This window comes from Macaca fascicularis, chromosome X, assembly GCF_037993035.2.
Source record: "Macaca fascicularis isolate 582-1 chromosome X, T2T-MFA8v1.1".
Taxonomy (NCBI): domain Eukaryota; kingdom Metazoa; phylum Chordata; class Mammalia; order Primates; family Cercopithecidae; genus Macaca; species Macaca fascicularis.
The window spans coordinates 90,737,715-90,754,830 of record NC_088395.1 but is presented as its reverse complement, the minus strand read 5'-3'; the positions used below and the strand labels follow the sequence as shown (position 1 = coordinate 90,754,830).

At 32.8% G+C, this 17,116-nt stretch overlaps 1 protein-coding gene across 8 annotated transcripts in view; it reads left to right on the top strand.

Annotated features, from left to right (window-relative positions):
* RPS6KA6 (ribosomal protein S6 kinase A6) overlaps positions 1-17,116 on the top strand; it is a 137,041-nt gene that overhangs the window by 80,987 nt on the left and 38,938 nt on the right. For all 8 annotated transcript variants that reach the window (XM_074029307.1, XM_005594038.5, XM_005594034.5 and 5 more), the window contains 7 exons: positions 368-498; positions 920-1,042; positions 1,534-1,623; positions 2,758-2,916; positions 5,221-5,382; positions 9,580-9,656; positions 11,112-11,229. In XM_074029307.1, coding sequence (XP_073885408.1) covers positions 368-498; positions 920-1,042; positions 1,534-1,623; positions 2,758-2,916; positions 5,221-5,382; positions 9,580-9,656; positions 11,112-11,229 — 860 coding nt within the window. The remainder of the gene's footprint in view (positions 1-367; positions 499-919; positions 1,043-1,533; positions 1,624-2,757; positions 2,917-5,220; positions 5,383-9,579; positions 9,657-11,111; positions 11,230-17,116) is intronic.

Genomic DNA, 17,116 nt, shown 5'->3' with positions numbered 1-17,116 from the left:
AAGTTTCTTTCTTTCTTTGCATTATAAGTCCTTTGGTATGCTAATGATTTACAGGATGGGGTAGGAGGTAAGACATCAGATATTTTACTCGGTCTTTTACAGTTTCATATATACATTCAAGAAATATTGAATACCTACCATGTACTAAGCAATGAGTATGCAGCAATGAAAAGAACAGACAAAAATTACTGACTAAAATGGAGCATGTATACAGATGGGAGGAGACAGATAATATATAATAAATCAAATATGTAATATGTTAGATAGCAGCATTGAATGGTTTCCTTTATAGTTAAAGAAATTCTGACACTTTATATCATAGAATTCTGCGTGTAGTTATAATTAAATGTAATTATTTGGACATTAGATTCTCCTGGTTTGCCAGCCAGTGCAAACGCTCATCAGCTCTTCAAAGGATTCAGCTTTGTTGCAACTTCTATTGCAGAAGAATATAAAATCACTCCTATCACAAGTGCAAATGTATTACCAATTGTTCAGGTAAATTCCACTTAATCACATTATTCAGTTTTGGGATAATTATTTCTCTGTTATTGCTGATGTATTTTTAATAGTTTTTTTCAGTGATTTTTAACTACTTTGTTTATCTCTTGGTATAAATCATGAATTAAATATGTCCCTGTATGTTTTGGAAAAGAGCAGACAGTGGTAACTTTTAAATTATATTTATGTGGCCTCTTTTGAATAAAATAGAAAGGTGATGTATAAGCTAGCTGATTTATTATATTGCCTGTGGGTATCAAGAAAGGATTGGTTCACGCCATTTATAAATGTTGATAAAACTTTTGTAGAATGAATTATTCTAGTTAAAGATTTAAGATGAATGTATATTTAGGACAAAAGACAGAAAATGTGAAAATATTTCATTCTCCTTAGTATTTTACTTTTTAAAAATAAACAGATAAATGGAAATGCTGCACAATTTGGTGAAGTATATGAATTGAAAGAGGATATTGGTGTTGGCTCCTATTCTGTTTGCAAGCGATGCGTACATGCAACTACCAACATGGAATTTGCAGTGAAGGTATTGTCTCTGAGCCTAGGTTTCTTGTTTGTTTTATGCATGTAATTTAAATTATGAGTCAACTGACAAACATTTTCAGTTGAGTAAATGAAGATAGGAAATATAAGATGATGAGAAAGAACTCTGAGACTTAATATTTTCATTTTTGAATTTCTTTTCAAGCCTTTATTATGTAGGAACAGTATATTTCATGAATTTTTGCATTTGAAAAATTTTGTTATACATGTATTATGTTAAGATTGAGCAATTGTGACAATTATAATTACGTCATCATTGGTACAGTTTCAGTGAAATAGGATATAATGTTAAAATGTTCTTTTCTTTTGTTAAGTTTTTAACTTATAAGATGTTTTTAAATGTTAAAATAATATGAGGTAAGCATTGTTCTTGAGGTTTTAAGCATTTCTTCAAAAATATAACCAAATTGAAAATATTCATTTTTAGACAAAATAATTTGTTTGCCTCAGATATTTTTTGTTCTTATTTCTTAGATCATTGACAAAAGTAAGCGAGACCCTTCAGAAGAGATTGAAATACTGATGCGCTATGGACAACATCCCAACATTATTACTTTGAAGGATGTAGGTATTTCTAAATCTAGGTATCAGCTAAGCTAATGAAGTTATGAATTGGAACTTTATTTTTCTTATTGAAACTTTTAATGTCTTTAGCATATTTAATTTCATGCCTCAAAAATCTCAAGACTCTTAAATTGCCACTTTAATTTTTTTTTTCCCCATGATTCTATACTCCTGGTCTTATAGAATATCAAAAATAACTGTGATGATTGGTAAATGAGAATTTCTGGATTACTTGAATATATTCTGGCTGGTTAACTAACATTGTAACTAACACCATTTATTATTCTGTAGTGCTATCAATATAGAAGATACAGGACATTGGGGATCTGCCAAATTCTTGAATATTTTACTTTCTTTATTGTATGGTAATTGGCTATAGCGTTATGGATTGTTTCTGGAGTGAAATAGTGTTAGTCTACAGTTTTGTAAAATGAATATATAACTCATTAATATGTTACCGAATGCTCACTTTTCACATAAGGAGATAATGTTCTTTTCTCTTTATACAAGACAGAAAAAACTATCACCTTGATCACTTTGTGTCAGAAAATGATATGCACTTTGATTTGTAATCTTTAAACTACCGTGTGGTGTGTGTGTGTGTGTGTGTGTGTGTGTGTATCATACATGCCCTGAGTGAAAAGTGTATAAATACTTTTCTTATTTGTTTTCTTTGGTATACTATTGGAATTCAACCAATATTTAAGATACCACATCAGATAATGGCCTGAGGGAAGGATATAAAATTAAATAATACATTTACTTCCAGAAAGAAGCTTACGTTTGGGGAAGAGAAGTAGCTATAATACAGTAAAAAAATGAGATAGAGGTCATTTGAGAGGCACAGAGTTCTATTTTTTTAATTTATATTCTTTGATGAACTGCAACCTGTAACTTCAAAAGGTAATACAATTATATGTTTAACATGGTTTCATGGGACTGTGTAGGTGATTGTTTAGCCAATTCAACCTTTAGTACAGCCTGTACTGCATTAACAGTAAAGGAATAATGTCTTTTTTGTTTTTAATACTAGAGGCAGGTTTAGTAGAAAGGTAAATATAACTAAAATATAATTTAAGAATTATAGAATTGTAATTATAAATAATAACATTTTAAAACTGCGTTCTTTCGTAGGTCTTTGATGATGGTAGATATGTTTACCTTGTTACGGATTTAATGAAAGGAGGAGAGTTACTTGACCGTATTCTCAAACAAAAATGTTTCTCGGAACGGGAGGCTAGTGATATACTATATGTAATAAGTAAGACAGTTGACTATCTTCATTGTCAAGGAGTAAGTTGTAGTTAACTTTTTTCTTTCTATTCTGGGACCTATATCTTCATAAAAATATAGGAGATGATGCCCCCTAAAATAAACTGCTTTTATTCACATATATGTCTATAGAGAATATCCTAATAGAACTCACAATGTAGTGAAGTTTATGGATTTAGGAAATAATTATTTTCTCTCTGCCAATTGGCCCTGATTTAATAGCATATTCATTTAAAAAGTGGTTTGAATTACATAAAGGTACCTAACTTTGACCTGGAAATTATGAAACTTAATTAGACTTAAAAGTCAAACATAAAAGAATTAACCAAAGACATACAGTGACTATTATTCAAGTTACCTAACATAGAGAGTTCAGGTTACCTAACATGTATCTTGAACCTTGCCAGCTCCTCCCCTAACTACAGTAAGAAATGTGTATTCTAAACATTTGAAGTATTACTATATTAAATTTTGTGGTGAAGGGGCAGGCTTGTTATTTTGCTTCCTGTCCTTTCATAAAGAAAGCAAATGAACTGAGTTACCAAAAAAGGCAACTTTTAATATATATAACTGTATAAAAAAACAAAGTAGGAAGTAATTTAAAAATTTAAGTTTGAATCAGTTGTGATAGTAGATATGTACCAACTTAATAAATTAAAAATGGCAATTGAGAATTGACGTAATGAAAACTCTGCATGAAGCCCTTATAATTAATAAAAATAAACTAGTACTCCATTTTGTGTGTGGTTTAATAAAGTATATTTTCAGTATTTTGAAATATATGATGCTAAAGCAGTAGCTTTTTGATAATTTAATTATTTGATTGTCTTTGCCAGCACTCTCTAAAGTAAAGCATGAAGAGAATTTTTGAGAAGAGAATCATAGGCATCTCTTCTTTATTATTGTATGAACCTTCCGGTTCTTACATCAATTAACTAAATTAATAAGACACATATCAAGCATTTCTACATGCCAGGCATTGTAAAAAGTGTTGTGGATTCAAACATGAGTGAGACTTGGTCCTTGCCCTTAAAGAACTTTAGCATAGTAAACTCTGATTAAAGGTAAGAGTAACTTACATGAAGTAGATAGTACTAGTAGGAAACTTATCACATGGGGGAATTTCAGCATTTTTTTTTTTTTTTACCAGTCCTACATTTTATTTGTTTCTTCTTTATTGTTTCTATTTTTCTGCTGAGACTTCCCTTTTTTTGCTGAGAGTTTAATGCATTGAAAGTATGTTTTGTTTTCTTTGTTGAAGATCATTATAATAGTCACTTTAAAATCCTTATCTATTTTAGCATGATTCATCTTGGAATCAGAATTCATTGATTTTCTTAAGACTGTGTTCCATTTTCTTGGTTCTTTGTATATTACATAATTTGGGATTGTATCCTAAGCATTATGATAATCAGTTATAGAGATTTTCATATTTTGTTATTTTTCTCCAATAGTTATTATTGTTTCATTTGTTTAAGTGAGTAATTTTCTTGGCTGAGCTTGAACTGAAAACTAGTTTTGGGGCCAGCAGCTCTGGTTTTTGTTCATATTATTTGTCTTTATACAAACTATTTTGATCCTGTTCCATACATTTTTGATTCAAGGATCAGTTCTGGCTCTTTCCTTTATAATGTTTCTCCACTCAGCATTCAGAGTTTTCCAGCATCTCCTTTCTGGTCCTCTAAACCAGAAGGACTGTGGGTTTTTCCACATGTCTTTACCACCACTGTGTACCATAGGGATTGCAATTAAACCCAGGCTAAAAGCCACAGATATGGATACGTCCTTGTATAGGTTCCTGTGTTCCCTCCTTCAACAAAGTGCGTACTCCTCATCAGAGTATATCTGCTTCTGTTCATTATCCAGTGCCTCCAGATAGTTGATTTTTGTATTATATCCAGGTTTTATGGTTGTTTGCTACAAGGAGGAGGGTGTTGAGTAGGGTCTTAGTCCATTATGGACTAAGTCCAAACTTAGTTTAGTTTGTAAGTCAGGAACTGTTCTTATATGTTAAGCATAATGCTAAGTGATATAAATTATGGCATGTCCAAAAGTGGATCTGAGAATTGAGCTTAGATATATTGAGATTAGAAATGGTTAACAAAACTAGTGGCTTGAATAGAAACTGGAACATCTATCTGACAGAGATAATTTCCTGTGTATATTTTAGGCTCTTAAGCTTGAGCAAAATGTCATTTTCAAAATTTTGTAATTCAGAAAGTTTCTTTTTATCAGATATTTAGTTAATTATGTAGATATAATGTTTTATTTCTCAGATATTTAGTTAATTATATAGATATAATGCTTTTTTCCTTTATATTCAAGGTTGTTCATCGTGATCTTAAACCTAGTAATATTTTATACATGGATGAATCAGCCAGTGCAGATTCAATCAGGATATGTGATTTTGGGTTTGCAAAACAACTTCGAGGAGAAAATGGACTTCTCTTAACTCCATGCTACACTGCAAACTTTGTTGCACCTGAGGTATTCCTTAAAAACTTCACCATTTGCCTTTCATTCTTTTCCTTTAGTTGAATCTATATGATGCCATGTGTATGTTACGGTAGGCAGATAAAAGCTATTATCTTGCCCTTTTCAGTTTTAAAGTTCTTTAAATCCATGAATTCTCATAGCCCCTAATATAAATATTTACACTGGTAACTAGCATCTAAAATCAACCAGAATGTAATAATCAGGCTATTCTGTTCTCTTGGCTTATATACTAATTTCAGAATCATACCATTTTAGAGTTGGGTGGTAGGGTAAAGATAGCCACAGCTTCAAGGTATTATGTATTCTAAATGAGGAAACTGTGGCTCGAGGTACTTCAATGACTTATTCAAGACCCAGCATTCACTTAATAACAAAACTAGGATAGATTCATCAGGTATGTTAAATTGTACTGAACATTAGGTAATTTATCGATTAGCATTATAAATAACATATAAGGGCAGTGCCATCCTTGATTGTCTTTAGGATCTTCTAACTCCCGGAGAAAATAGCCACACAGGGGTTTTTGTAAGCTGTGTGGATTTTTCTCAGAAAATAATATTTGTATCTAAATCTTAGGGTGAAGAGTCAGGAAAGGTGATGCTCTTAGGGAGAAGAGTAAGGAAAGGGGAGGCTCTGGTACAGATTTCACATTTGGGAAACTGTAACATTCATTCTAACCCTGGGGATGGGAGTTTTGACAGTAGCAATTTCCATAGCAGTGAAAGTAAAGTTGGGGAAAAATGAATCAACAGATGGCATTGGCCATATAAGTTCTAGATAAGCTTTCTTTGTTAAGTCAATAGCTGTTCTTATATGTTATGGATAATACCAACTGACATGTAATTACATATTCAACAAAAATCAAAATACCTAAAACTCTTTAGGTTTGAAAAAATAAAATGTGTCTAATCAAAGGAGAAGCAGAGTAAAATAATTTGAGAAGAATTCCTCTCTTCTATATATTTTATAATTTTACTTTTATATCAAATGCTAGCTTTTTCAGGGAAATATTGCACATCAGATATATTAACAATAAGCTATTTGTATTTTAATGTAAATCAGTCTATTTTAAAGTAGCTACTATAAAAATAACTTTCATAATGAAAGTAGAAATATAGAAAATACTGTACTGATATTGAAGAACAGGCAGAACATCTGTTTTATAAGCTTTTTATGATAAGAGATTTGACTAATAAGAAATTATGTATATATCCAGAGAATGTGATTTAATCTATATTTTAATAAAATTCATAAAATAATATACAAGTTTTTATCTCTTAAAAGATATTGTACTGCCCTAAGGTGTATGAGATAATAGCCTGAACATACAAAATATTAGCCTTTTTAGGACATTTCAGTGGTTTTACTGGATAGGAGGACAGAATATTTGAGATAGTGCTCTTCTGTTATGTATAGCATATATGGTCATCATAAAGGTCATCATAAATATTGTAACAGATTTATACAATAGACATAAGAGCAGAGTATAGAATAACCATTTTAATAGCCAAATATTTAATGTTGACTTAATCTTGTGAACCTAAACTACTTAGTATTATGGCAACTTCTCACTGGAAAAGGGTTAGAGATGAATATGTACCATATGAAAATATCAAAAATGGACATTAAAATGAAAAATATGTAATATGTCCGTGTTTAGATTAATGGTTAGGTAAACAGTTATAGATTAATGGTTAGCTAAGCAAATCCAGAGAGTAGAATACAGCTCATTGATGTTTTTTTTTTTTCCCAACAGACGTACACTGTAGTAAGACACTATTACCATTGTAGTAGTGAGGGTTTTCAGGTGGGCATCTGGAGACCACTTCTCTCTAGTGCTTGAGCTACCTTTGACTAGTATTTGTATTTTCAAAATACTTTGAAAGTTTTATTTTTGAGTGATGAAGCCCATGCTAGGAATCAATAATATATTTGTACATTGTTATTAATGAACCACAGAGAGTACTTTTAGTGCAGTTTGTTTCTAAAATTTCAGACGCTTTCAAAAGGTAAAATATAAAAATGCATTCTTTTTTAAACTAGAATCAGAAAGATTCAAGTGTTAGTACAGACATTTCAATAAAAAATGGCATTTATGGGGGTATACATTCATTATTTCACAATGCATAAACAGTTTTTGTTTGCTATGAGGTACACTGATTATTGCAATTTTAGCTTAATAAGGAGAGAATATTCTTTTAGTTTTTAGATTATGCATCAGTTTGATCAACATCTTAGGGTTTATTAGGTAGATGTGCTTTTCTACTATACCTGTGTTGCCAAAAGTGAATATATCTCTAAAATATTTTATTCTTTGATAAAGGCAAATCCACTATGTTATATTATTCAACTGATATTATAAACCTACTGAGGCTAAAGAATGCTCCTGAATTAATGGGGCTTACAAAAAAGTTGAGGGATACTGTGTGTGCAGCTTTTTATAAACTAATTTTGAAGTTAACTCTCCTTTGCTCTTTTCTCTGGGCTGTCAAATAGTTTGCCCCAAACGTTAATTGATTTGAGCAACAGGAATGAGGAGCTCTGTGTATGTTACTTTCTGCTGACTTGGGAAGCCAAGTGAGAGAGAGACTTATGCCACTGACTACTTTAATTGTGACTTCTATCTTTGTATTTAACTTGATACAAGTAAAAAGGTGTGAAACATACCCTCTGTACTCTTTCATTCATCCTACCACTCTGCCTTGTTTCTTTTATGATTATATGCTCACTTTTATAAGGGCATTGAAACTAGCGCTAGAAAAAAAGTGGACCATTTCTTCTTTACCTAAAACAAGTTTTTCGTGTTTGGCCCTAATTAAGCAATATGACACCTCCTGCGCAAGACTGTCCTCATAACTAGGAAGGTTATAGGAGTATACGGTACCTACAGCCGAATTGATTAACTCTCACCTGTCCACGTGGTTTCTACGCAGTGACCCTCAACCTTAGCTATGCATTGGATCACTTGAGAAACTTTAAAAAGCTTCCTAAGGGAATCAGGGAAAACATGGTGATGTCTGGAACTGTAAGATGTAATGAGAAAAATAAACAGATGAGGAAATAAAATCAGTAGAAGTCTGTGTTTTACTAGAGTATGCCAACTTAATATTTACCATGATGTGAGTGGTTTAGCTATACCTTATTTGTTAAGTACTTCATAGTTCCCTACTTGTATTATTTATATAAGCCAATTATATTTTTATATCCTCTTTACCCTCTTAATTTTGCACATATGTGTGTTTTTATAAATACACTAAGACTAGAAAAAAGCGTATTTCAAATTTTAAGTTTGTTACATACTCTTTATTCATGTTTGGCAGTTGTCAAAGCCAAACACTAACATTTTTAGCCTTTTATAGATGAGAAATTCGTGCTGGTGGTTATATAATCCCCAGTGTTAATGCATTAATAATGTTTCTATTTTGTTCCTATGCCTAGAGGCTGTAGCAGTGGGCTTGTTTTTCTAAATGAAAAGAAAATGGCCTTATTTCATCTCTTTATTTTTCTAATGAACTCAATAATTTTTTAGCTAAATCTCACATGAATACATAACAAACATATTGTTTGATTTTTATTAACACTGGCACCAAAAAACAGCTTCCTAAATTGTTGTATGAAAAATTAATGAAGCCATTCAGTATTTATCGAATGTATACTTGTGGTCCAGAAATATACTGCTCTTTTCAAGACATTGGCCTTGTATGGTAAAATATAAATTCATTCTGCTTTTGTGAGATCATATATTATCTTGCCATATCTTGTGTAGTAAAGAGGCAGTTATAGATGTTAAAAACACAGGCTTAAGTAAGACTTCGTGTTCTGCTACTTACTAGTTTTGTAATGTTGGGTAAGTTACTTAACATTCACTTCAGTTTCCTCATCTTCAAAACTGGAATATTATCTACCTCATAGAATCAGTGACAGAATTAAAAGCCTCAGTACTGTATATAGTATACATTAAAATCACTGTGCATATTAATCTTAAGTTTAGATTTCTCTATATCTGGTTTCCTAAGAGGAGGAGACAAAACTCATTGAGGTGTCAGGGATTATGTCTTTACGACAAGTGCATAAAATGGTTGAAGTTTTTATATAATGAACTTTTGTGAGATTATTAGAAGTAAAACAACTTCTTTAGGAGAAAATTGAGTTTATACTAACACCATATAATGAGTATTTCTTTCTTAGGTTCTTATGCAACAGGGATATGATGCTGCTTGTGATATCTGGAGTTTAGGAGTCCTTTTTTACACAATGTTGGCTGGGTAAGAAACATATATTCAAAAGCATTAACATTGTTATTTGAATTTCATCTGTATATCTTCATCTAGAAAGAGAATAGATTAAAATAACTTTAAGGAAAATGCCATTTACATTTCAAAATATCTATATTGATTGTTACTTATAAAATTAAAAAAACATAAAGCAAGGTGTAGAATGAGGCACTACTAATTTATGACATAATAATTTTAAAAGGCAATTGTCACCCGGAACTAAAACTTTTAAAAATAAAGTGCATTTCTATTTTGATCTTGAAAATATTTACTTAATCATAAAATAATTTCATGTTTCACCAACAACTTGCCCCCTGAACTTGTTGATACTGTGTTGATTTTTTTCTAAGCACTTGAATTCTAACTATTCTGGCACTACAGGTTTAGTAAGATTGTGCAAATCTATATAGTAACAATAATAAACTGCAGAAACACACACAACTACCTTCCCTTGAAATCATAAAGAAAAGCTCACAACAAATGTAATAACAATTGGACTATGTTAATGTTGATACTTTACGAATAATACGAGTACTATTTTATTCTCAATAATGAGCAGCACTTTTATTTAGAAGTGAAAACTTATGACTGTAGAAATTATTCTCTGAGGGTTGTGATAGAAAAAATGGCCAAGTTTAGCAAGTAATTATAATGTACTTAGACATAATATTTTAAAGAGTGCATTTAGTGTAATTTAAATATGCTTGACATACCAAGAACTCTATGAATATGTTATAAAAATGGTGACTCTAAATTGTTTAATGGCTTGGTGATAATTACACATCTCAGTACATTTAATATACTTTTAGGTATTACAAATTTATGCAGAATATTTAGTTTTAGACCACAGTAAATTTAAGGGTAGCTAAAGTTTGCATATCAAATACAATTAATCTACATGATTCATCTACATAATAAATGTAATGGCTATGGAGTTTTGTGTCGATATAAATATTTACGCAACCAAGTTTTCATAGATATTAATAAAAAGTAATGATAACCATTTCCACTGATGATAATGATGAAATGTTAATGACTACATTGAAACAAAACAATAAATACATTATGAATATGTGAAATTAATATTTTCTTTGTACTAGGTATATTTGTTTGCTAACCTATGCTGGAATATGTGTGTTTTAGTATTGTCTAGTTTTAAGACTGAAGCTTTACATGAAAAGCCACCTTTATTTTATTTTACATTGATTAGCTGATCAATGACAAAAGAAAGAATTGATATAAGCAATATTCTCCATTTTATTAAAAATTTTATTAAGGTTAGATTTATGGTTTGAAATATAAAATTTGACCTTAACAGTGAAAGAAAATGTGAGATGATATTCTTACTCGCTGAAGTAAATATTTGCATGTAGTAAATATTTGTATCTCTTTCATTCTTGGGGTATGTTACCCTCTAGTGTCTATTAAAATCTGTTTTATTAATAGCTACACTCCATTTGCTAATGGCCCCAATGATACTCCTGAAGAGATACTGCTGCGTATAGGCAATGGAAAGTTCTCTTTGAGTGGTGGAAACTGGGACAATATTTCAGGTGGAGCAAAGGTATAAATTATAACGTTTTGTTTTGTTGCACTCATGTTAAATTGCTAAAATCCCTAAGTTACAGCTTGTGTGTGTTTGCAGGGTATCTAATGGTATCATATGTGTTTTTAATTAACACATCTATGAGTGAATTGAACAATGTACAAAGGATAACTTTTGGTTTTACCATGTTTCTGGGCCACCTTCCTTTCTGATCAGTTTACATATGTGCAGGGAATATTAACTAGTTCCTGTATTAACCAAAACCAAAAATATAAATTTTGGAAACAGGATATATTTAAAGCCAACTAAAATTTATTTCTAGATTTACCATGTATTTCCATATCATTTTCTTTTCACTCAGAAATTGACTTATGTAGACAATTTTTATAATGCTAACAACTTCTTAGAGAATGAATGGACTATGTATCTGTAGCATCTGGATATTCATTCCTGATGTCTTAGAGTGGTCCAATAGAAATATAATGCAGGTCAAATACATACTTTAAAAATTTCTAGTAGCCACATTAAAATTTTTTTAAGTGAAATTAAATTTAATAATATATGTTGTTTAATCTAATATATCCAAAATACTATTACTTCAACATCTAATCAATATAAAAATTTAGGTATTCTATATTTATTCATACTAAGTCTTCAAAATGTACTATATATTTTATACTTATAGCCGTGTGAATATGGACTACCCACATTTTAAGTACTTAATAGCCACATATGGCCAGTGGCTGTCATGGTAGTGAAGGTTCAACATAACTGGCCTTATTTATTTTGGGGAAAAAATAGTCAATCAAGGCTTGAAAACTAATTTCTTACATTTGTAATTTTTAAATTTTAAGTTTTAAATGAAAACTCATCGCTTGTCACCATGTGGCTTTTAGGTCCCGGAAGCTTTTAAGCTACAATTTGAAGTAGAACACATTTTATGACAAAAGTAATTGCTTATAGTTAATATGTGCTAATTATCTCAAGAACACTAGCCAATTTGTAGAATATATTGCAAAGTAACTCCAGCATCCTGATCATTGTCAGGATAAATAAACTGGGGATTTGTCACTAAATTGTAAACATTAGAAAAACAAACAAGGGATTCTGTTTGGATCTTAACCTTAGTACAAGTATGCCGTGTGGTATAGTAGAAGGAACACTTGAATAGAAGCCAGGAAAACTGAGTGGTAATCTTTCTTTGGTTCCTTATAACTCCAAAATTCATTTCTATTCAATTTGGTTTATTTGTAATTTGCAAAATTTCCCCATGTAATGTGATTAGAACTATTAGTATTATTCATTAAATATGTATTTTCTAGTCATCCAGTTTATGCTTCAGAAAATACAGTTTACCAAGGATCAATTTTAATGTTTAAAGCCATGCATATGATTCTCCTGTGTTCCTTTTAAAAACGTCTGCTGAGATCAGGCTGTTGACAGTTCCTGGTTGGCCCACAGTTACCCATGTCAGTTACCCTCCGTTAACATTTCCAAGAATCTTTGTCGGACAAGTTCTGCACTTGCAAGGTCTTTTATTTATCTATCTATCTATTCATTTATTTATTTATTATATATTTTTATATATACACATATATTTACTATATATTATATATTTACATATATTTATATATATATTTATATATATATATATATATTTTTTGAGACAGAGTCTCACTCTGTCGCCCAGGTTGGAGTGCAGTGGCGCGATCTTGGCTCACTGCAAGCTCCGCCTCCCAGATTCACGCCATTCTCCTGCCTCAGCCTCCCGAGTAGTTGAGACTACAGGTACCCACCACCACGCCTGGATAATTTTTTGTATTTTTTTTAGTAGAGATGTGGTTTCACTGTGTTTGCCAGGATGGTCTCGATCTCCTGACCTCGTGATCTGCCCACCTCGGCTTCCAAAGTGCTAGGATTACAGGCGTGAACCACTGCGTCCGGTCTCCACTTGCAAGGTCTTTAAAGTAGAACTCTTTTTTTATTTTTTATTTTTCTTTAAGGGAGTTAGCCCATTGCCAAAAGGTTTACTGACTTAAAGCTGGAAATGTCTTTCTAAGATCTAGTTCCAAGGACTTCTCCACAGCTAGGTGAGACTGCCTCACACCAGTATTAGGTGATTCTTTGTTTGGATAGAATAGAGCATTTTCATCTTGTGTTTAAAGCAATTTGTTTGCCTCGGCTCCTCACCACTTTCTATACCAGTCTCCCATTACTAACCTAGTTATGCCTATGCAAAACAAACAAACAATCAGAAAAAGAAAAAGCTGATGGTGATTCCTATAGGTTTAAGGGCTTAAATCTCAAACTTTGGGTTAGGAGTAATGGGAGTGTGCTGAAAGGGCAAGCAATAAAACAAGTCATACCAAAAAGCCACATTGTTCTCTCCTAAGCCCCAACCTCACTCCACTCCTGTGGCCAGTGGTCCCAACAGAAAATAACTGGAGAAATTGAGCAGGTCAAAGGATTAGGGAACTAAGCGTTATGTGAATTCACTAGCAAGATGTACAGAATGCTTGTGTTTACATTGTTTTTTATGGAACTAGCAGAATAAAACTGATCTATTTTAAAAATGCAAAAACAATCTGCTGAAATAGATGGGGACTTAAATGCCAATTGTGCTCAAATTTTCAATTTTCTATGTTCCATGAATTTTAAGTTTAGGCCTGTCTGGTGTTTAAGTAATAATGCATATTAAAACTTAGTTTTATTCTTATGTCCTCTTTTAGCCTGGTAATCTGGAAAACTTCTCATAGAAAAAGATATTAGGGATATTGTTTACATATTTCATAAGGTCTCTTAGATAATCCCTTTTTATGGATTCGGTGACTTTAGTTCTGTCTTTGAAACTTTTCTAGGAGCTATGAGGACCTTTTAAGAAACTATCTCATGTACATTTTAACAGTTCTACTGCTTACCTTTGTTTTAAACTAGCCATGAAAGTAAACTGTTGTTCAGTTTCCCATAACCTCTTAAACTAGTACCCTTTAGTTGTGAGAACTGTGACATTTGCTGTCCATCAGACATAAATTATTTATTGCCTCTTCGTTTGTCTCTTTTAAAAAGATTAACTTCTACCCATTGAACAATCTCTCACCATCTCCTCACCCACCACTCCCCATCCTCTGGTAACCACTATTCTACTCTCTATTTCTATGAGAACAATGTTTTAGATTCTCCATATAAGTGACATCATGTGGTATTTGTCTTTCTGTGCCTGACTATTTCACTTAACACAGTGTCCTCCAGGTTAATCCATGTTGCCACAAATGACAGGATTTCATTCTTTTTTATGGCTGAACGATATTTCATTGTGTATATACACACCATATTTTCTTTATCAGTCCATGTGTTGATAGACACTTAGGTTGATTCCATATCTTGGCTATTGTGAATAATGCTGCAGTGAACATGAGCATACAGATAGCTCTTCTACATACCGATTCCATTTCCTTTGAATATATATCCAACAGTGGGATTACTGGATAATATGGTAGAATTTTTTGAGGAACCGCTCTACCGTTTTCCATAATAACTGTACTAATTTGCATTCTCACCAGCAGTGTGTAAGGGTTCCCATTTCTCCACATCTTTGTCAACACTTATCGTTTGATTTTTTTGATAGTAACCACTCTGATTGGAGTGAGGTGATGTCTCATTGCATTTTTTTTTTTTTTTTTTTTTTTTTGAGACCGAGTTTCACTCTTTCTCCAGGCTGCAGTGCAGTGGCGCGATCTTGGCTCACTGCAACCTCTGCCTCCCAGGTTCAAGCAATTCTCCCACCTCAGGCTCCCAAGTAGATGGCATTACAGGCAGGTGCCACCACACCCAGCTAATTTTTGTATATTTAGTAGAGATGAGCTTTCACCATGTTGGCCAGGGTGGTCTCGATCTCCTGACTTCGTGATCCGCCCACCTCGGCCTCCCAAAGTGCTGGGATTACACGCTTGAGTCACCGTGCCCAGCCCCCATTGCAGTTTTGATTTCCATTTTCCAGATGATTAGTGATTTTGAGCACCTGTTCATGTAGCACCTGATGCTTTATTTTGTCTATTTGGTGAGGTCATGGTTCCCTGAATATTTTTTTTTTTTTGAAAAGTATAATGTTTTTATAAATTTTAAGTTCTGGGATACATGTGCAGGATGTGAAGATTTGTTACATAGGTAAACGTGTGCCGTGGTGGTTTGCTGCACCTGTCAACCCATCACCTAGGTAATAAGCCCTGCATGCATTAGCTATTTATCCTGATGCTGTCTCTCCTCCCGCCCCTCCCCCAACAGTCCCAGGTCCTGGTGTGTGTGGTTGCCTTCCCTGTGCCCATGTGTTCTCATTGTTCAGCTCCCACTTATGAGTGAGAACGTGGAGTATTTGGTTTTCTGTTCACCTGCGTTAGTTTGCTGAGGATAATAGCTTCCAACTCCATCCACGTCCCTGCAATGGACATGATAGTTTGTTTTTTTTTTTTTTTATGGCTGCATAGTATTCCATGGTGTATATTTACCTCATTTTCTTTAGTCTACCATTGGTGGGCATATGGGTTGATTCCATGTCTTTGCTATTAATAGTGCTGCAGTGAACATACACGTGTATGTATCTTTATAATAGAATAATTTGTATTCCTTTGGGTATATACCCAGTAATGGGATTGATGGATCAAATGGTATTTATGGTTCTAGATCCTTTAGGAATCACCACACTGTCTTCCACAATGGTTGAACTAATTTATGTTCCCATCAACAGTGTAAAAGCATTCCTGTTTCTCCACAGCCTCACCAGCATCTGTTGTTTCTTCTACTTTTCCTCTACTGTTTTCCCATTACTATTTGGTATGTACTTTATAACAGCACTTACCACATTCTGCCTGGTCATATATTCACTTGGGTACATTTTTGTTCTTCACACTTAGGGAGCCTTAAATAACATATTTATTTTTGCATTTTCTATCACATCTAGCATAATGAGTACTCAATTGGATACACTTTCATAAGCTAATCATTTCTTCTGGTATATCTTGCATTGTTAATTTACACAGCAAGTGTTTTTGATATATTTTATACAGCCGTTATCCTATTATGAGTGACTATAATTTGCAGTAAGCAGTGAGGTTTTACATAAATACTTATTTTTCATTTTGGCTTGAAGTTGCTTTTAATAGAAGATGCTTTTTTCGTGTATTTACAGGTTATAGATTTATAGAGCTAGAAGGCAAATAGTCCATCACCTCATCATTTTGCAGATAAACCAAGGCATATAGAATTTAACTTACACATTAATGAGTGGCAGAGTTGGAACTGATTTTCAGTTTAGTACTCTTTTCAATCCACTCACATTAGGGAAAACTTCCTAGAGGAAAAAAGGATTTGTTAGCTTTTTTCATGCAGATTAAATGGAGGAATGAGAGGTCTGTAACCCTTTAACAATTGAAGGCTCGAAAGAAAGGTATTATTGTTGACTCACTTTGTTTCTGTAGTAATGGACATGAAGTATACAGAACCTTATTACCTGATACATTTTGGCTGTGTCCAAACTCAAAATCTCATCTTGAATTGTAATCCCCATAATCCCCATGTGTCAAGGGAAACACCAGGTGGAGGTAAGTGAATCATGGGGGCAATTTCCCCCATGTTGTTCTCATGATAGTGAATGAGTTATCATGAGATCTGATAGTTTTGTAAGTGTTTGGTAGTTCCCCCTGCATCCATTCCCCTTCCCGATGCCTTGGGAAGAAGGAGCCTTGCTTGTTCTTCTCCTTCTGCCCTGATTGTAAGTTTCCTGAGGCTATCCCAGCCATGCAAAACTGTGAGTCAATTAAACCTCTTTATACATTTCCCAGTTTTGGGTCTGTCTTCATAGCAGTGTGAGAATGGACTAATACATTATCCTTTACATGATCTGTACTACAGA